This window comes from Notolabrus celidotus, chromosome 13 (assembly GCF_009762535.1).
Source record: "Notolabrus celidotus isolate fNotCel1 chromosome 13, fNotCel1.pri, whole genome shotgun sequence".
NCBI classification, from domain to species: domain Eukaryota; kingdom Metazoa; phylum Chordata; class Actinopteri; order Labriformes; family Labridae; genus Notolabrus; species Notolabrus celidotus.
This window is the reverse complement of record NC_048284.1, coordinates 17,972,800-17,994,655: the sequence shown is the minus strand read 5'-3', so window position 1 is coordinate 17,994,655 and position 21,856 is coordinate 17,972,800. Positions and strand designations below refer to the sequence as shown.

At 40.4% G+C, this 21,856-nt stretch overlaps 1 protein-coding gene across 4 annotated transcripts in view; it reads left to right on the top strand.

Annotated features, from left to right (window-relative positions):
• gphnb (gephyrin b) overlaps window positions 1-21,856 on the top strand; it is a 137,460-nt gene that overhangs the window by 93,887 nt on the left and 21,717 nt on the right. For 3 of the 4 annotated variants that reach the window (XM_034698848.1, XM_034698847.1, XM_034698846.1), the window contains 3 exons: window positions 12,063-12,104; window positions 15,323-15,397; window positions 21,320-21,376. The exons of the other annotated variant lie outside the window; for it this stretch is intronic. In XM_034698848.1, coding sequence (XP_034554739.1) covers window positions 12,063-12,104; window positions 15,323-15,397; window positions 21,320-21,376 — 174 coding nt within the window. The remainder of the gene's footprint in view (window positions 1-12,062; window positions 12,105-15,322; window positions 15,398-21,319; window positions 21,377-21,856) is intronic. 4 annotated transcript variants of the gene reach the window in all.

The following is a 21,856-nucleotide window of genomic DNA, read 5'->3' as shown; positions in this document are numbered from 1 at the left end:
AAGAGTGCAAAGTGGAGAGGACAGACACGTCATAGCACAAATAAACATTTCTCTCTGGGTTAGGCAGAACTTATCATCATTAAAACACCAAATGAGGGGATGTCTTGTGAAAGAAGGGTGTTCATAGACTCTATGAAAAGATGCATTGGAGCAGCTCTGAAGGCCCAGTGTCCCGCTTAAACATCCTGTGGTGGTGTGCCACTTAATTTGTCACCTGTAATGAATACTTTCCATCACTTCTTTGTTATTTCCATGACATTGGACAGTGTTTCTGGTGTCCTAATTTTGAGTCAGAGTGTGCCAAAGGATGGTTTTATTGGTCTGTTTGGATGAGAATATCAGGGCCTGGCGCAGTGTGACATTGTGCCGGCTCTGTTTTACAGCCTGTGTCGTCATTCCTTACAGGTTTATTCCCCTGTGGAAACCATAGATAGGACTTGTTATATGCCTTTGTGCTCAACTGAAATTATTCACGTTTGGTTTTACCCAACAGTATTGACCGCTTTTGTGTCTGTTTCCGTGCGTGTGTGTTTGTGTGTGTTTGTGTGTGTGTGTGTCTCTCCGGCTGAGCAGCAGTAGCACTAGATATGTGTTATTGTCCTCCTCCAGTGCAGAAAGGCTCATAAAAGTGACTCCTCATCTCCTGGTCTGCTGGAGGTGTGGAGGATTTATTATGGAGGGAGTGAGAAAGAAAAGGCGAGAGAGAAGGAGAGGAGGGATGGAGAGTGGGAGGCAGTGAAGAAAAGAGAGAGAGGAAGGAAGGGAGAGCTAATGAGATAGCGAGGACAAGGGGACTGAAAGGGAGTGGGAGGTTGGGAAGGAGAGATGGATGTAAATTTCAAAAAGAAGAAAATGGATGCTTAGAAATGGAGAACACGAGGAAGGATGTACTCAGAAACCTGCAATTATTTCTTAAGGTTGTTTAAAGATCTTTTGACATTTTGGAAATTATGTCCGATAACTTTCTTCCCTTTCGTTGTACACTACAGCTGGTTAGCTTAGCTTTGCACAAAGACTGCAAACAGGGGATGACAAAATACACTTACCAGCAACTCTCAAGCTTTCTGATTAATATGAGATGTTAGTTTAAACTTTATGAAGTGAAATTCCTTGCTTGGACTTGAGCCTTGCCAGTTTTCCTTCGAGACAACATGACTCACAAAGCAAAACAAAGCATGTATATTTTTGTGTAATTAAGAAAAAAGGTATTGTTTAGTGAGATTTAAAAGTGCTTAAACAAATTTTGTCACCGACCTGGACCTGGTTTTCAACTTTTTACAGTCTTTGTTTGGCGAAGCTAAGTCAGCTAGCAAGCTTTCCATTAGATATGCAGTATGTGAACATGTATCATTCTCGTAGCATTAGCAAGCATTCTGGCTACCTCGTAGAGATAGGGCTCTCAAGTTTTGAACTCAGCTCGGAGTTAGACTTTGTCAGCGGATTGTATCCTCTCATTATAGTCATTATCCAGATTTATACAGCCTTTATTTTGTTCCTTTATCTTAACAATTTCAACTGCCCTCTCTCTTATTCTGTCCCTAGCTCTCTTTATTTTTGTGAAAAAGTAGTAATTTTGTTCCGTAAATAGCTTACAAATCAATTGACTGTACACGTCTTCTAATCTGCGTCGGTCAGTCTGCAATTGCGCAAGTGCATCCTTTTCTTTGGAACGTAACGTTGTTGCATTGTTTTGCAGTGATGCTATTTTTTGATTGGCTGTTGGGTAGCTATATTCCTTTCTCTTTCTTTTGATTAGCTGGTGCATGGCAACCTCCTACTGAACTCTACGGGAAACCCACTTGATTCCTACCTGTTCCACAGTTTAGAGAAAAGCGGCGCAACTTGGTGGGCGTTGTCCTGGTAATTATTCTGCGTGAGACATACAAAGTGTGGCCTGTTAACAGGTTGAAATGCATGTGTCTCACGCCCAATGCGTGAGACTTGAGAGCCCTGTAGAGACAACTCGACTTGACAACAAGATGTAACGTGGACCACAAAAAAACAAACTTGACCACACTTAATTTCATGTTTTAACTTGGTTCAATGAACTAAGTAAGTCTAATGAGTCAAATTTCTACTTTAGAAGTGTTTGTTTACAGATTTTGTTCCCTATGGACAGAGCTGGGCTAGCTGCTTCCAACGCTTTCCATACTTTCTGCTAAGTTTATCCAACTAGCAGTAGCTTTGAATATACCATCAAGTAATAAGATTCTTCTCCTTTCACCCAACCTATGGCATGAAATCAAAAAGCACATTTCCAAAAATTCCAATAATATAAAGACATCCCAAGCAGGTAGCTAGCTTAGTGAGCATCAGTACTCAAAACAGGGGGAAACAGCTAGCATGGCTGTCACGGAAAATAAAATACACATTTAAATGCCTCAAGAGCTTACTGTTTAACATTTAATGCTCGTTAATACTCCATTATTTAATATTTATGAACAGGACTCTCTGAAGTCTCTGCTGTAGTTCTGGCTTGCTTACAGGGCCAGCAAGATGCAGGAGACAAAGTACAGCTTTGCACATAACCCTGACTACATCATGTTTTTTGCATTTTTGTACATGCTGTCTTATTTTAACAGAAATATGTTTATGATTGATATGCAGGCTTAAAGTGCTCATATGCATATTTTGTTACTTAACAGAGCAAGGAGAGCTAGCTTCGCCTCTTGCTAGGCTTTAAGATAATCTAACCTAAGCTGCGTTAGCCACGTTTTTCCAATGAAGACATGAAAGTGATACCAGTCTTGACATCAAAAAACTAATTCTGGAAACATCCACAGCCGTTACACAAATATAGCAGCCTGTTTTTATCAGCATTTAAAGTTCTTTTTGTCAATGTTTTTTTTCAGCTAGCTTACATCAACTATAGCAAGGGTTACCAAACTTTTCAGCATGCAACCCCCAAAATAGAGGTGCCAAAGACTTGTGACCCCCACTGTCCCTCAAAGTGATTTAATGTGGTTTCATTTAGCTGGTCTGCAGAAAATTAGCCTACCTATATGAGCATGTGTCTGTGTTTCCTGTGCCTTTATAAATTAACCTACTGCTACTGATGCTTTTGATAATTACCTGTTCACTAACCCTAAACTTAGAAGTCATCTGGCATAAAGAAAGGCAGAAAAGTCATTACATTTTCAATTTTCAAGGTTTTATTTCAGGTTTAGCTACTATTTTTGTTGATATTTTTTACTATAATGGGTAAAATGTACTATTTGTAGATAACCTGAAAAAAAAAATCATTCTGGAAGACATCTCACAACCCCCCATTTGTATCTCGCGACCCTCCAGGGGGTCCTAACCCACACTTTGGGAACCCCTGGACTACAGGACTCTGGGAACAATAAACATAATGGTAACTCAGCCTAAACCACATCGCTTTTCATTTTTACACGATTTTTTTTTATACACATATATAATATAGCAAACACAGGACAACATGCTGATACATGAGCTTTAGAAGAAGGCAAGGATGCTGAAAGGGAGTAAGTGGTGTGGAAGTAGATAAAGATGTAAATTCAAAAACTAAGACATGAAACACACAGGAAACAGAGGATAGTTTAACTAGCGAGGCCTGCACTGCCCATCTGTCTAACTGTCCCTTATTTGTCTGTCTTTACCCATCTGTCCATCCCTGAGGCAGAGTCCAATAGCTCACCTCAGATCAGCTTCAGCCCTTGCATACCCTCTTCCTTTATGCTATTGTCCTAATGAGAAAACTAATAAGGATATACAGAGATACAGAGTTAAGACGGGAGACGTGAGAAGAAGTAAAGGTTAGGAGTAGAGATACAGTCACATCCGTCATTTTCCTCAACAGAAACAGAGAAGCTTTGGGGAAACATGCACAGGCATACCTACATGGACATGCGCACACACATACCTCGGTCATGCGTGTATGATTTAGCGCAGCATACAGCACCGTATGTGCAGCAGTATACCTCCTCCTACTCTCCCTCTTTCCACTCCTCCTTATTGTCTCTTTGGCTGTTGCATTTCCTTGCAGCTCTTTCGCTCTCCAGCTTTCTCTTCTTATCACTCCCTCTCTCTCTCTCTCTCTCTCTCTCTCTCTCTCTCTCTCTCTCTCTCTCTCTCTCTCTCTCTCTCTCTCTCTCTCTCTCTTTCTCTTTCTCTCTCTCTGTTTCTCTTGCACTCTCTCACCCTCCTCCAGTTAGTGAGAGTGTAAAAGTGTGTGTGTGTTCTTGTGTGCATGTGCCGGGGAGCTCATTCTGTTTCGACTCCAGACAGAAGATGGTAAGTAATGTCTTTTCTCTTGCATATCTGAGACAATATTTACATTTTTTGGATGTAGAGAGATGTGTTTGTGTTTGTGTGTGTGAGTGTGTATGTGTGTGTGATTGTCTGTGCAGAAGTACTCTGTGTGCTTGTTTAGTAAGTGAAGGGTTTTGTGTTATTAGAAGAATAGACATGGGGTGGATGTAATGCATGTACAGTTTGCGTGTGTTTTTAAGAATAATTGGTGCTCTTGCACAGATAGCTGTGCATGTGTGCGCTGCTGCTGATGCCTAAAGGAAGTACACTGTCAAAGCACGGATGATTTCAGGGGTTAGACGGGTGAGTAATATAGCGATAGGACTGTTGACTAGTTTAAACTAGCCAGAAGGGCTTCAGGATGAAGAAGAGAAGGGAGGATGGAGGAGTGAATGTACCTGGTGTGTATGTTTCTGTAGTGTAGGATGGTGTTGGACTCTTACATAAAAAGAGAGAGGAGCTAATGTAGCTATCTCATGGACTTCATCAGTGTTTAAGTCAAGCAATCACCTTTTCCTGAACTGAATTCACTACATCCCATATTCTCATTTAGACCCTGCTTTTATCCAGAGCCCCTTACAGCAAATGGAATAAGAAACCCCTTGATCCTGATTCCTCCGCTGTTATCCCTTGTCCCTCGAGTTATCATGTGCTTCCTTCCAGGCTCCGACATAGCAGCTTAGCCGGAGCGCTACTGTAAATGGAAATGAGGGCAATATGGATGAAGAAGTGTGGAAGCAGCACCTTCAAAATCCATGAAGGCTTTAAACAGCTGACAGGGGTGAGGTTGAGGGATAATGATGTAGCTGTGTAACCTCTACCAATGTGTCGGGATCAGCGATAAATTTCAGAGTTTTATCGATGTCAGGGTATGCAAGAATTCCCAGTGTGTGAGGAATAGATCTATGCAGGGATTGTTAATGCCTTTTGTTCCCTTTTTCTGCTTTATTGCACAAATAAAGAATTGATTTTGGTCGGGGTTAAACAGAAAAAAACTCAAATGAGATCTGGTTTACCAAAACATTCGATAAGAAAATGCAGTTTTCTGAAATATAACCTCTTCAAGTATTTTTTCTGTTAAATTCAGATTAAATAAAGGATTGTTCATATCTCAGGATGTTGGAACCCCTATTGGTTTGGTTGCCAAGAAAGCATTAAAAAAAAATAAAAAAAACCAAATGTCAGCCGCTGTACAGCACACTAAATTAAAAGTTATTACTAGTAGTGAAATAGATTCACACAAAGACTTGAAACTTGAACAAACAGCTAGCATGGTCTGTTACAGGTCATACAGTAATGTACACATATTATTGCCTCTACAGCACACTTTCTTATAGTTTATACTTTATTATGTGATATTCTGGACTACAACTTCTCTGAGTTTCTGCTAGTTTTCTGGTTAGCGTAAAGAACCAAGATGACACAACAAATTGCACAACCCTTTTAAGGCATGTTACTTTTAATTTTTGCACTTTGTTGTAGCAATTTAAGAGTAAAAAAAATATTTGTGGATAAGTGAGCTTATGGAGTGCCTTATGCACATCCAGTTACTTTTTACAGAGACTGGAAAGAGACAGTAAACCTCCCTTCTTACTATAAGCATGAAATTGAAAAAGCTAGTTGACCAGAAATATGTTAGTGCTTCAAAAATAAATCAATCTTTGCCAATTTGTAATAATTTTTTTCCAGGATTTTCCAGAAGTCTGCGCAAAAAAGCTGAGAATAAAACATTTTGCTGCACTAGATTTCATGAGGAATTTCAGTCATTCAGAGAATATGAAACAACATGACAGGTACTGGAGATATAATATAATATTCTTATTACACTTTCAGATTTTTTATTCAAAATAGAGACTTTAAAGTCTTGTTACAGAATTCTTTATGAAGAGATTTCTTAAGTATGTTACTTTATTCACCTTTTTGAAGATTTGCTAACGCAGGTCTTTATGTGGCATTAGGGAATATAGAAACATGAATGTCAAGCTAGGGTGCATTTTCTTATCTCTGTTTACATCAGAGACAACAGTGCTCAGTGACGAGATGTAAAAGATCATTTAACATTAAATCGACTAAGAAGAATACTTGTACCCTGTTTAACGACAGGTGCAGAGTGGGATGGCTGAGATAGCTGGGTCATTTAGGAGCAGGGATGTATTAAAATATGTGTGATATATTATTGCAGAGAACAGATGACAGTCGGTACAGCCAGAAGGAAAGTACTCTTTTGTCCCTGATTAATGCACTCACATTCTGCTTTTTTGGCACATTGCACTCATGGACCATTTGGGTCAAATTGCTTTAGGCTTTAAGTCAAAATCACTTCTGTGGCGTCCATTGTGTTTGGTCATGTGTGTACGGAGCATGTTTTAGTTTTAGTGTTAGTCAAGATAGAAAATGTTGACATCTACAAGAACAGTAGAACCAATTTGAAAGAGTGGTTATAGGTGTCTTTAACATATATTAAGATCATGTACATGTATGTGAAAGTTTGCAAGCACTATATGCGGTGTTACATTCGTATTGAGTTAATCACGCCCACTGACTCTGAGAGTTTGCCTCGAGGGTAACCGAAGAAGAAAAGTATGAGTTCAAGAGAGCTTTGAATAGCAAGTCAGATAGAGACGGAGACAGACAGAGTGGAGGGGGAGAAGACAGGCAGAAAGCATGAAAAGCAGCCAGGGGAATGGATGGACGAGACTGTCTGGCCAGCTGCACTGAGCGTGCTCAGTCACCATGTGGGCATGGGGGGGGCATGGGGGGTTGGTGAGCAGCATAACACAGGCCTGTCAAGTCAGCTGTGATAGCTCTCACTCTCGGCTATGCTGGCTTCTCACTCAATAGCTCATTAAACTCAAGAGCGTGTAGACATGACGAGGGCCACAGGAGGGCAGCGATGAATGACCCTATCTGGACGATACAACATGCAGCGCCTGCCTCTGGTCAGCTGGAGTTTCTGGTTGTTTGGCTCCAGTATGGCTTTTATCCCAGTTTCTGTTTGCCTTGAGGAGTCTTTGGAAAGCAATATTTCTTTTTCACAAAATGTAAACACAAAACTATAAATCAGTTAAAGGCACTGGAAGCCTACAAGTATTATTTGAGGGGAGGCTACCCAACGTAACCCTGGAGTTGTGCATCATTTGCCCCGACTATCTGCTCTGTCTCAAGGTCTGTTCCCCAACGCAAATTGCTTAAATAATATTTAAGCGCAAAAACATCTGCAAAACATTGCAGCTGTGTCAGTTTGCTCAAGTTTTGCACCTGATTGTGACTAAGATAAGCTGCCACATCTCCGCTCTGTGCTGTGCTGTTTGCTTTCATACTGATAGCGTTTAATTCTATCCACTGATATGATGAGCTGGATGGAGAGTGGAAGTCCTTACCATTCAGGGAGTTGATTCATGACACATGTAGCACAGATTCCATAGTTTAAAGTCTTGACCCTTAGTCTGACTTAAACTAGTTGTAGCCGGCTTCATAATGATTAGGGATGTCCATGTTTAGTCAACAAAACAGTGAAATGTTGTCACCCTCACTAGTCAGCACCAGAATTACGAGTCAGTTCAAGTTCAAGTCAGCCCACAATGCTGGTTAAGTAATCGGCTGGCTCTCCCCACTCTACTGCCTTGATGTAAACCAGCAAGGTGCATGAGCGGCATCTCTTTGCCCAGTATGGATTTGACTGAATGTTGGCATATGTGCAATGTGTAACCAGCACAGACATTCTGACATGAACCTGCAAGAAGGACCAAAGTTGGTGGTGCTGGCTCTGCTAGTGTTAGCCACACTTGGCAAACCAATTTGTGATAATTTATGCACAGGTGCTGTGGTCTAGCTTGGTCTGAAAAGACAGCGCAGCTCATCATAAAGATGACTGCACAAGACATGCTTTTCTTTACCTCAATTGCAAGAGGAGGTATCTGAAAATTATCAGACAATGTTAAGTTTCTGTTTAGTTAAATGCAATGTTAAGTGACGTGCCAGTTTGCAAAATGATCACTTCACACTGTGCACAATTTGGACTGGGTTTTTTGTGTGTTTTCCAACCTTTAGATTGGGCGACTAGCCTGAATTTAAGCAACTGCAGCATACTAAAACCTCTCCCTGCACTTGCACAGGAGATCACACTCTAAAAATCAATGCCTGAGGTGGGTTCAGAATCCAACATAATGATGCCATGTGGAGTTTACTGTATGACCATCACTGGTTCTGTGATATACATTTCAAAGGCAGTTTCACGCCAGTCCATTGATGTATAGGTGCAGTTGTGCAACTGCAAAAGGCAGTAGGGATGAAGATTTTCAAATGCATTGCAAATTTCAAACGTGGAAATAACAGCGCTGGGCTTGTGTGACCTCAGGAATACATACGTTGGCTTTTGTTGAGAATCAGTGAGTCTTAACAGAAACTTTTCTTCCATTAAACTTGTTACTGTTGGACATAGAGTGGCTTTGAGCAGTTAGAGTGAGACTGAACAATATTTAGAGTTGATATATTAATAATACAATTAGGTAACCAGTCTAAGTGGTTATGTTAAATAAGAATTTGTGCCGAAAAAAAAGACGACAATTGTATTACTTCAAGATAGTCAATGAAAAGAGAAACACTACACACAAGGTTTGAAGTTGGGGAATGTCTAGAAATCATTTCCTGGTGTTACTGGTGAGGACAATGAGGTTCATTGAATGTTGGTGGACTGAGCCTTCTCCTAACAGCCACCTTGCTGCTACAGCATTTAAGAGATCCTTGTGTAGTTAACTCCCGGTTTTCAATTTGTAACCTCCTGTGGTTTCCTGCCAACGTCCATTATCTGAGCCGTGAGTTTGATGAGGGCAACTACTGTGAATCTCCAGCGTTTCAATTAGAGAGGGATTGGATGCTCATCTGCTCGACAGCCCCACTTTAAAAAGGCAATTTATTATTTAATCTAAAATGTAAGTGTTTCATGAGGAATGGCTGAGAATATCTAATGTCTTTAGTTATAATTCTCAGAGAGCCTGGCTCTCGTGCTGGCTGTTGTTCTGTCAGGAACAGATGTGATACTTTCAAATGGACTTCCCAGTGATGCGTCATTTTCAGAGATTGATGCACTCTTGGACCAGCAAAGAACCCTGACAGTGCAGATGGCTATGTTTGTGTGTTCATTTTTGATGTTTTGACTAAAAACCACATGACCAAAGTGCTGTACAGCTGCTGTCTTGGACTCCCCTCCCAGCAAATGAGCAGTAGACAAAAACCCCAGATACCAATCATTTCTTATCTGTCTGCCTGAGTTTAAGGAAATCTGTGAGCACGCTGCACAAAGAGGCAAAAACATAAGCCCTTTCAAACCTCAGTAGTATAGGTAATAAAAGTCGCCATGTGCTGATCTATTAGAAGTGCCTTACTGCTGCATGAATGAAAATCCTCCAATCATGGCTGACCCCAGAAGAGCAGTGATAGATGACACTTATGGGTGCTTGAAACAAATTACATTGCAGTTTCCAAGCGCATTTTATTTCCCATGGGATTTCTGCTTTACATGTTGTGTTGGATGATAACTGTGAGCAACACAAGGGAAGAAGAGATATTAAGTTTAACCCATTTCAGATCAATAATCGTCACTTTCATTGATTACGGAGCTGTTGTAATGAGGGTTGAATCTTTTAACAACTGGTATGGATTCATGAAACCTTTAAAAACATTTTGTCTCATTCACCAACCACCTTGAGACATTAGAGGGCATTTTTCAATGTTAATCAGAAAAAACTGGAAAGAGCTTTAAACGTACCAGGACATGGCATTCGTAAATTTAAGTGTGAACAATTCACATTCAGAACACGTTCATGAGTCTGCCTTAGACTTCTCTTAGAAACCGTCTTAAAAACTAATGTATGAAAAGTTGAAAGAAAATTTTGGTGAATGTGGCCCATTGATCCTTAAATCTAATCCTGTTTCAGTTTTTAAAATGTACCACCGAATATAGCAGTGAGGTAAATTTGCGCTTGATATGAAAACAGCTGCGTACATTTAGAAAGTTTTCATATGGATTGAAGCCTGGACCTCCATGTTGGAGGTGGCAAATTTGTTATTCAGGCAATTCATATTTTCTTCCAATTTGATGTCATGTTACATTCAGTGCAATGACATTTTACTTACAACTATTCTCTGTTTCACATTGAGTTCAGACACCTTTCCTTTGAGGGAAGGGCCGGGATGTACAGCAAAAAGTATAGATGGTTTTTACATTTTGTGCACATGTGTAAGCTCCTCTTTGTCCTCGGGAATTCCTGTTGGTAATGCTTTTGCTGATGGTTTGAGAATGAATGGCTTTAAGGCAATCTAGAGAAGTGTGTCTGTACCTTTTATACTGAAGTCTGTTTATATCTTCCTTTTATGGCTTCCTTTTATGTATTCAGTCAGAAGCGCATTTTATACATGTTGTCCAGACTTAGCCAAATGAATTTACAAGGAGCTCTTACATCTTGGAATAGGATGACTAGGTACATAAGCATGGGGTAGTTTGGTGGCAATTCAACCAGTAATTTATATCTCTGTGAAACGACTCAATAGAGAGATTTGCCTCCCCTTTGTAAGCTTAGAGCAGTATAAGCTTGATGATCTGGTATAAAAGAAGCTGTTAAGCTCATATGCACTAATAATAAATAATCAACTTTGACACCATTGACAGACAAGTTGATACACGGAAGATGAGACTACATTTCACAAGTTGAAAGAACTGACACTGATTTAAATGTGTGATGTTTCCTGTAAGACCCTTTCTCCAATTGTTATGGTGGAAAGTCCAAATGCAACTCCTACCTGCTGTCCTGACCTGTGATGTTTTGTGCCTTCCTGTACAGACCTGTACTTTTCATGTCTATACAGTCCTGTCCTGTCCCGACCTGTATTGTCCTTCTCTTCCCTCTCTGTCCTGTCCTGTTCTGTTCTGTAATGACGTGACTTGTAGTGTCCTTTCCTAGCTGGACTATTTTTCTGTCCGGTCCTGACTTTGTCCCGTATCCTTGACCTGACCTGTGCTTTACTGTCCTGACCTGTACCGTACTATCCTGTTACTCTTCTTCTGTCCTTCCCTGTATTTTCTGTGCTGACCAGTACTGTCCTTACTCCCCCTATTAAAGTGTCCTGATCTTTCCTGACCCTACCTACACTTTCCTGTCCTATACATGGCTGTCCTAACCTTTACTTTCCTGGCTTGTTCTGATGTGGTCTGTCCATCTCTGTCCTATCAGTCCTCTCCTAAACTGTGTTCTCTTGTCTAGACCTGGACTGTCTTTCCCTGACATGTACTGTCCTGTTCCACCTTTTCCTGTCTGTAACTTACTCATCCTAACCGGTCCTGTCCTTGACTTTCATGTCCTGTCCTGACCTCTACAGTCCTCTATGGTCTTGACTTGTACTCTACTATTTTCTCTGGACATTTATTTTTTTCTCTTCCGGTTCGGTCCTTTTCTGTCCTGACCTGTAATGTCCTGTTCTGAACCTGTCTGCCTGTCCTGTCCTGTCCTCCCCTGTCCTCTATTTTTCGTCCTGTCCTGTCCTGTCCTTACCTCTCCTGTCCGTCATGCCCTTGGCTGCCTTGGCCCATCTGAGACAGTCACACAGAGAGCTGTCACGCAGATGTCCTCCTGAAAGACAGAAGGCGCTGTCTGCCACTCCCGTCAGTCTCTGTGTGCCTCTGTCCCCCCGCTAGACCCAGCTTTGGCTCTGTTAACCCTCTTCTCTTCTCCCCTCCTCTCCCCCTCTCTCTATCCCTCTCTTTCTCTGTCTCTCCCTCTCTCTCGCGGCACCAGGCGCGGCTCCCCTCCTGTTCATCTACCCTAAGCATTGCTGAGGTACTCCTGCATGGGTTCTAATGCATCGATACGGCCGTCATCATGGCATCAGATTCTTCCCCTTCTTTCCCAAAACCAAACACACTCCTTCACTCTTCCTACCTTGCATGACTGCCTCCCCTCCTTAACATCTCATCCATACCCTTGTGTGCTTGTGCTGTCCTGCCTGCTGCCCTCCTGCTGTCTCTCTGTGGTTTTCTACTCATAATCTTTTCTGTTCCTCCTCTGTTTTTGTGTAGATGTGGTCTTGTTTATGTTTCTCTCCTGATTTTGTCTTGTAGTAAAAAATGTCCCACGTTGCCCTCATTCTTGTACACGTACTGTATCTAACCCTTTCCTCACTCGCACACCCTCCAAAAATAAACAAACCTCCATCACTTGGCATATTCCTCAACTGCGTTTCAACCTCAGAATTGAAGTTGAAAGATGCTTGAATTATGTATTTGAATGAAAGTGATATTGCTTGCACAAACAAAGCGAGTCTCTCTCCCTCTGTGTAACACCTCGGTCCCTGTAACACTCACACAAACACACAGCAGCGTGTAAAAGGGAAAAGGGCCGTTAAATGTGCCGTAAGCCTTTTTGCAGCTTTCCTGTGCTTGTTACTCTGGTCATGGCCCAATGACTCTGATCTGTAAAGACATGGCCTCAATGAAAGGGGGAAGGAGCTGACAATTGTCCAATGTGGTATTGGAATGAATTGATTTTCTGTAATTACACAGTAATGAAACCTGGGAAGGAGTTTGGATATGTTGTATGAACATAATATCCACCTCAAAGGTTCTTGAAGGTAACATTCATTTTAAGTTTATTTATCTTTTGAGATCATTTATCATCCTTTTTCTAAATAGAGAATATGCAACAATAATCCTATTCTCCAAAAGTTGTCTCATGATAACAAAACTGTGGCACTACTAATTTAAATACTGTGATCGTATTAATTGTAGTATGTTACAGAGCCCTATCAATAAGTCTGCAAAATACCCTTGACCACGTGTTAGGCCATTTATGAAATCAATGCATATTTTGTGTTGTTGGCTGGATCAGTTTAGTAAAGCTCAAAGATAATGATACATGAGACACTTTCAGATTTAAAGGCCGCCTTTAATTTATTCTGATACAATTCTACAATTCTACAATTTCATTGAGCAGACACTTTTGTCCAAAGCGACCTACAACATAAGCAAGAATTTAGACTGGATGGAAAAACCTTAGTAAGTGTGAAAAAGTGCTTCAAGTTGATTGGCCACAGGTTCTGCCATCTAGTGCCAGAAGAAGCGCCGGTCTTTTTTTTGTTTGTTTTCTGTTTGTTTTCAAGATAATGTAGCCAAAGCTAATCACAACAAATAATTCAAGTCAACAATATTGTTCAAAATTCAACAGCATTCAATATTCAGTGCTAATTATTCAAAAAGAGCTGGGTTTAAGAACTTCTGATTCATTCTGCCCCTGAGGACAAAGAGGAGAAGGGTCAGGTTAAGTGCCTAAGTGTTCCCTGAACAGTTGAGTCTTCAGACATCTCTTAAAAGTAGAAAGGGACTTGATACGATACGATACAATACAATACAATGCAATACAATACAATACAATACGTAAGAATTTGTAACGATATAACATGATAGGATACAGTATGAAATACTATACAATACAGCACCATTCTACACTACACAATATTAAACAATACAATAGGAAACACTACAAAACAATACAATACAAAATAGTATAAAACACTACAATACAATATAATAGAATACATCACAATGTGATGCATTCTATACAAAACAATAAGATACAATACTATATGACACGATAGGATATGACATATCCTATTTAAGCAGTACAATGCAGCGTAGTGTAATACTTACAATACAATATGATTTGAAAAATATGATATGAAGCAACACGATATGATACAATATAATACAATACCCCTTTTCTTTAGTAGGCAATATGTCTTAGTCTCGATTGCTGCATACATTTAGCTGCATTCAAAATAATGCTTATAAATGGAAATGGAAAATCATAACAACCAAAATTCCGAAAGTGAACAAAGATTTTTTTAGTCTTAACTTTAAAAAAGTTCTGTAAAATGTCTGCCTCTGTTCATAATTTATCCTTTTTTTCTCATGGGACATTCATTTCAGCAAAAAAAAATTCAGTGTTTATCTAGCAGCATCTCAGTTTTATACTGACATATGAATTTTATTAGCCTTATTTTAGGCAAGGCAAGGCAAGGCAAGGCAAAGCAAGCAAGGCAAGGCAAGGCAAGGCAAGGCAAGGCAAGGCAAGGCAAGGCAAGGCAAGGCAAGGCAAAGCAAGGCAAAGCAAGGCAAGGCAAGGCAAGGCAAGGCAAGGCAAGGCAAGGCAAGGCAAAGCAACTTTGTTTGTATAGCGCATTTCATACACAAGGGCAACTCAATGTGCTTTACATTACAAGCATAAAATAGCACAATTAAAATGACAAATAAAATGAAACATAGAAAAGAAAAGGAAAATTAGAAATATATTAAAAATAAAATTAACATTTGCATTTAGATTTTAGATTTCAGATTTTTAAAGATATGTATAATATGGCAGAAATACATTTAAAAAACGAAGTTAAAGCTAGTTTTGTGTTTTCATGTTCTTGTATGTACTTCTGAAAAATCTTTTGAAAAATACAAAACAAACAAAAAAAACAATCCCAGACTGAATCTGGGTTACCAAAGTACCATAGTTTGTAATCAGCCTCCCCCTTCATTAAGTTGTTCACAAATATACAGACAAAGGTCTTGGGCACAGCCAGGGATCAAGCACCCACTTGTGTTCACTTCTTGACTTTAACTTGCACACACACTGATAGAGGGATGTGTCCACAGTATCAACGCTTTACTGGAATTGTTCTGAACTGGTTCTATTCTTCATCCATCTTTGGTTTTATTGTGTTGTTGGTGGTCACTGGTTTTTTAGTGAGTTGTTGGGCACTTTTTTTACTTTCAAATTTCCTTTAGTGCAATTGCAAATTGTGTGTTCTGGCTTAGTTCTGGCATGTGTGTGTCCTTCAGGTGCATTTGTGAGAGAAGAAATGAGGAGACCTTGAGAGCACCTGTGTTTTTTTTTAAAAAAAAGCCCCCCCTAACTGATGTGTTGATCAGAGCAGGTGTGCATGCCTGTTGCCTGCACGTGTGTGAGAGTGTGCGTGGCATGAAGGTGAGTGACTGTCCTGTGGCTTCCCCCAGGCCTCACGGAGAGAATTCAGGGCTCACCTGGATGAGGTCATCACGCTCAAGTCAAGGTACTCTACCTTGGACCAGGTAAACCCACTAACCTTCTACCAACCTCTTATCTACCGGCATGCAGGCCACTGGCATCCCACATTGCACCTCACCACACACACCGACATACACAGACACACACAAAGGTAGGGAAGCAGCTGAGGAAAGGAGGCCAACAGTTTATACAAGATCATAGAAGGAATCCCCTTACTGTACTATTATTTGTTATATCTACTGGAACACAGCTTATGATACATTTTTGTTTAGCTATAGTGGAAGATTACAGTTAAAGATGACATAGTGCAAGGGATTAAGATAGGGTGATATTAAGCCCCCTAAGACAACATTTACACATGGCAAAATAACATGTAATTGTGTCTGGATATCTCTGCAGACCTTGCAGTTGGAGTGTGAACAGGTTTTTCTGAAAGTTTTTGGCTCACTTTTTAACCAGGCCAGGTGTATTTTTTCTAAAAGTTCTTATAGTTTTAAGTCAAGCAGTCATCAGCTTCAAAAAGGTCATTTGCAATCATAACGATTTAGCAATGTTTGAACCTGAATGTGATGACGGAACTGTTTACCTGTGGCAAAATGAAGCATGCACTGCTTGACAAACAACTTTCACACAAACTCTAGGTTATGTTTTGTTCTAAATTTAACTTGATTGTTACTTAATTGGTAAAGACTGTTTTTAATTTTGAGCCATTTTTCCTTTATTAACCAACGGAAAAGAGAGTAGAGACGACAGGCACTCGGGGTGCATGCTCTATCCACTGAGCTAAACCACCATCCCTTCTGAAGATTATTTACTGTAATAGTAAAACACCAAAGTTTGGAAAATATGTTTGCAGATGCTTTGAGATAAAACGGCTCCCAACAAGTTAACAGCCTTGTTACTTGGCATAGAGGACCTTTTGCAAAGGTTTTACTGTTATATGAGAAAAGTTGAGATAGCTAGACCACTTCATGACCAGGTCCAACTGCAAAAACCTGTGAGAACATCTTATTATATACAACACATATCAAGATGCATTTTGCATGTTAATAACAAGTGTAAATGGGGTCTTAGCTTTCAAACACAAACACACATTTTACACTTCCCCATGTCACAGAATTCTCCAGGGGGAGTTGAGTTGTGCATTCAGAGATAGGCTTTAAATTCTTTGTGGTGATACTCACAGCAATATCTTTGTCACAACACTCATGATCAAAAGTCTGAAGAAGTAAAGACGCAGTTGAAAGTTGTTGCCCTGTGTATCACCACATTTAGTGGTGAGCAACATTCCTCCTCATTGCCTCTCTCTCTCTCTTTCTCTCTGTCTCTCTGAAGATCTCCACCAGCACTCATTCTCCAACATCAATCACCCATCTGGTCTTTTAGTGTGATCTGTGTATTTGCCTGGTTGAATTCTCATGTTTTACTTTTGAAGAATGTATGAGTGTCCGAATTTTGAGTTTGAGCGCGGCGGGTGTGTGAAGAGATAATTAGTGGGGCAGCAGTTTAGATGCTCCTGCAGATAGAGGCCTTTACTGCAGCTGTGTCACTCTTCATGTTTCCCCCCCACTCAGGCTCTTGATTCGACTTCCCAAGGTGTAAGGACTTGGCTCTGGATGCCAGAGTATAGCATTTTGTCCTTCCCTCTCCCACTCTGTTGCTATCACTCCAGCGTTCTGTCCTCCGCTCCCTACCTCGTCCCGTGGGGTGAGGCAGTCCAAGCCAGTTTCCCTGCCCTGTCACAGCTCCTTTCCCGCTCACGCCGGGGAGATAAATCTTCCCCCGTTTTGCATAATGTGTCTGACAGCTCCTTTGTTTTTGTGCTGAGCTCAGCACTACAGCGGTTGCATCCGATCATTTCCCGGAGTGTCTCCTCAGCTGGCTGCTTATCGGCCCCATCGATTTCCCCACACGGAGTCTCGCTGACCTCTCCACCCTGACTACTCTCTGTCCATAGATGCCACCACAAGCAGAGCCCATTGATCTTCTCGGCAGATTTCTTTCACTTTTAAGATATTTTTGTGTGTTTTCGTATTTCAATTATCCTGCAACATGCAATTAAGATGTTTCAAGTGTTGTCAAGCCCAAATCCTCCTCAGGAGCACACACACTGATACCACAACAATGGCTATGTGTATTTCTTATTTGTCCTTTATTTCCTTTTCAGGCCTGCTCTCTTTGTGTTTGTGTGTATGAGGTGTACGTGCTGACATTTGCATCCCTCACATGAGCTCATCCTCTTCTCTCACATTGTCGCTCCCTCACCAGAAACAGGGGGATTATAGTGGAGGACAGATTAGAAAGGAGTGTGCAAGTGTGTCAGTCAGCTCTTTCTTTCCTTTTTTGCTTTTTGCCTTTCCTCCTCTTTACATCACACACCTCATGCTGCTTCTGCACTCCACATATTCTCCTCAATTCCTTCCAAAGTCACCCCTCTGTACATGTTTTCACTCTGTTCATGCAAACTGTCCCCCCCCCCTCTTGGATGGTATGATCCTTTCTATTAGGCTGTTTATTTATTTATTTTTGCCATACTGAGGTCTTGATTTTACCCATGTCAGTTGGTGTCATCACTTCACACTGCATCAAGCTGTTTCTTAGTTTACAGCGACTGTGGATTTACTGCATTTACCCTGCTGCAGGACAGATTTATGAGACAATATTATAAAGGGCGTGTTAAACTGGATTAGGAAGTAGAAAACTTGTGTTTCTTGTGGTCCGTCTGTGTGTCTGGAGAGACTAGCAAGGTAGTGAGATTCTGATGCAATTGTTCTGCCTTAATTGTGTCATTTTTTCTTATTTTGGATGTCTGTTGCAGTTAGCAACGCACACCTTGTATAAAAATGTCCTAGCTGTGGATCCCTAGTTTTCATATGTGCTTTTTCAATGTCTGCAAGTTTGATCTGTGTCATGCTGTAGCTGTATTTAGCTCCCTTAATCCCCACCTCTGTTTTTTCTGCCTTTTTTCATCATTTTTCTATTTCTCTTTGAATATGAAGGCTGTGCAGCTGTGGCACAAATCTTCTAGCAACCACAGCTGTCAGAAGTCCACCGGAAAATAGACTGTGCACACACAAAAAAATCAGTAATTTTTCCAAGTATGCTCACAGGAGAGATAGAATATATGACAACATCTACATGTAAATATAACCCCAGTTCCAAAAAAAGTGGCACGCTGTGTAAAATGTTAATAAGAGCATATTTTGATGGTTTGCAAATTATTTAAATCCTGTATCACTGATAAAAGTGCAAAGACAACATATCAAATGTTAAAAAAGAAATGCTCATTTTAAATTTGATGCTAGCAACACATTTCAAAAAAGTGTTTTACATCACATCTTCTTTAACAACACATTGTAAAAGTGAGGGAACTAAGGAGACCAGTTTCTGGAGTTTTGGAAGTAAAATGTTGTCCCATTCTTGCCTGATGTGGAATTCAGCTGCTCAACAGTTTAGGGTCTCCTTTGTTGTATTTTTCCTTCCATGATACTCTAAGTGTTTTTAATGGGTTTTTAACAGGACTAAAGGCAGACCATTTTAGCACCTGGACTCTTCTACTACAGAGCCATGTTATTGTGATATGTGTAAAATGTGGTTGGGCATTGTCCCCCTGAACCTGTCCCTTGAGAAAGACCTGTTTATACCATCTAAAGAGTGGAGGACAGTTTTTCACTTTGCCCCAGTCTATCGTCATCAGTCCATGGCCTCGGGTCCAGAGAAGTTGCTGGCACTTCTTAATTATGTAATACATGTTTTGTTCTTTGCACAGTACAGTTTTAACTGCATTTATGGATGCAGGGACTAACTGTGCTCACAGATAATGGTTTTTGGGAGGGATTTTGAAGCCATGCAGTGATTTCCACTTCAGAGTCATGTCTATTTTTAACGTGGTGTTACCTGAGGGTCTAAAGATCACAACCATACACTTCTGGATTCCAGTCTTGTCCCTTATGTACAGACATTTATCCATATTCTCTGAATCTTTAATGACTTTATGTTCTGCATTTCACAATTCTTCACATTTTATGCTGAGGAACATAATTCTAAATTGTAGAACGTTGCACTATTTTCAATTGAATATGGGCTTTAAGGGATTTGCAAACCAGTCAAATCTGATCGTATCAACATGTAACACACTTCAGTTAGGTCAATAATAGTACTGTTGTAAGCAGCCTGGAACAATAGTTTTGTCATTTGATCTTCTAAAGGCATAATAAGTTTTTATTCTGAGTAAAATTACAGTTACTGTTTTTGTTAAAGCTAGAAACACATGTTATAAACAACTACCAACTGCTAAACTGCTGCCATCAAATATATTTGGAAGTGGTCCAATCAAAAAGTTCAAAGTTTATTTACTTTAACTTTATTATTTACTTGGACAGTAGATTTATTTGAAAGCCATGCACTACCAGTGACATTTTAAGTTAAGCATTGGTTTGCAGCAGTGCTCAGTATCACATTAAATAGAAATGCTTTGTAAATCAGCACCACTTTAGATGACTGAATTTAAATAAGGCTAGCTGGTAGTAGAAAAAAAAAGTTCCCCTTCATTTGAATTTTTCTTAAAGTCAACAAAAAGAACAGTTGTTAGCCTCTCTTTACTTAAATTATCTGCTCCATCAGTTGCACACGTTATTTCTACATCAATTTCAAAGTGGGTCACAGGTATTATTTAAAGCAAAATAGTCCCACTAAACACGTGGGAACTGTTTTGTTTTTCAAAAAGTTACTCCACAAAGTCCAAATAGTGCCACAAAAAGGCATTTTTCGACCGCAGGAACTTTACCCCCGAACTAGGGACTTTACCCCTGAACTACGTGTGTTTGGACCAGAGGAACCAGGGTCTAAATTTAGTTCAGGGGTAGATAATCTCCCCCCTGAAAAGCCCCTGCTTGGGGGGTAATACTTTTCAAAGGTCCTGGGACTTTCGGTTGAACATAATAGTGTTTGTGGAGTTTACACAGTTGTTGAAACACAGAGGGAGTTCCTGGGAATGCATACTAGTTTAGTTTTTTATTAAGATTTAAAAATATTATTTAATATCTATTTTTTTTCTCTATACGTCACTGGCCTGATTTGCACAATCTACCCGGGACATCAGCCCACGGTCGAAACACAGACAACAATTGGGGCACAGGAACCTTTTAGTTCCAGGGAAAGTAGTTCTGGGGGCTAAAGACCCCGGAACTCTTGGTCGAAATGCACCTAAAGTTATAGTTTTTTGGGAACTATTTATAACCAAGGATGAATACTTATTTGGTCCAAATGTGAAGTGAATATTTTGTATGAAAGGATAGCTGTAGGGTTGACTTAGAGAAAAACAGCACTGTGTGTGTTTGGATGGTAATGTTACTCAATGAACAAGTGCAATATTTGTACTCACTGATGTATATTTTATTATCTTTTTGACACAAGTGGAGCTTAATGCTAAATAGGGCTTTGGCTACAGAGGCATAACTCGACAGTGGTATTATTTCATTTTTGGTGTTTTGTGTGACTTGTTGGCTTTAAGAAAAAAGTTGAAAATCACCAGCTTTATTGTGTTAGAGTAGCCAGTTGACTGGAAAGTTTGCTAACCTGCTTAGCTAACATTGTGCCAATCCAAAATGTAACTTTTCATGAGCTGAATTATTTCTTCAAAGTTAGAAAAGAAGACGCATTTTCATGACAGACATAATTTTAGGTAGATCAAACTGTCTGATTTAAAATTAATAAGCTAAATGTTTCATTACACCCCCTAAATCCCCCCGAGAATAACTCTGTTTTATTTTTTGGTCTTTACCAGTTCTCTCTTTGCTGCTCTTTTCCCTTATCCTGTTAGGGTTGCTTGTCGTAGTGGATGCCTGTCTGTCTGTCTTTCTGTCTGTCTGTCCTCTAGTCTGTCCGTCTGTCAGTCTGTCTGTGGTGTTGTGGTTGCTGGGAACAGATGCACTGATGCCTGTGATTCGATGCTTTATCTCCACTAGCTCCAGTGTAGGTTGGAGGGGCTTAAAGATGATCGCAGGAGGACCTTCAGCTCTCGAGTAACTATCCCTCCCCTCCTCCTCCCCCCTCCTCCTCCTCCTCTTCTCCTTTCTTTTACCTACCCCCCTCACCTTCCTCTGAGGAGCGCGCAAAACAAACGCCCCCCTCCTCCTCTCCTCCCCTCTTCGCTTGCCTCTTCGCTCTCTCTCTAGCTCTTGCTCACTCTCTTTTTTCTGTTTGTTTCTCTTTTTTCTGTTTGTTTCTCTGTCTGTCGTTCAATCTGTCCCCTCTGTCAAGATTCTGTCTTTTTCTTTGTTTCCTTCCCACTCTCTCCTGTCTCTTGTTGTCCACTCTCTCTGTCCGTCTTTCCCTCTCTTCCTCCATCTTTGTCTCTGTCTCTCTGGTTAACATGCTCTGCTTTCAGTAGCTCTGTCTGGTGTGCTGGATGTCTGTTTAGTAGATGCCATCAGGCCGCTCTAGTGGTCTTTATTGTTTTTCGTTCTTTTTCTTCTTCCTGTTTTCTTCTACTTTCTGCTGTG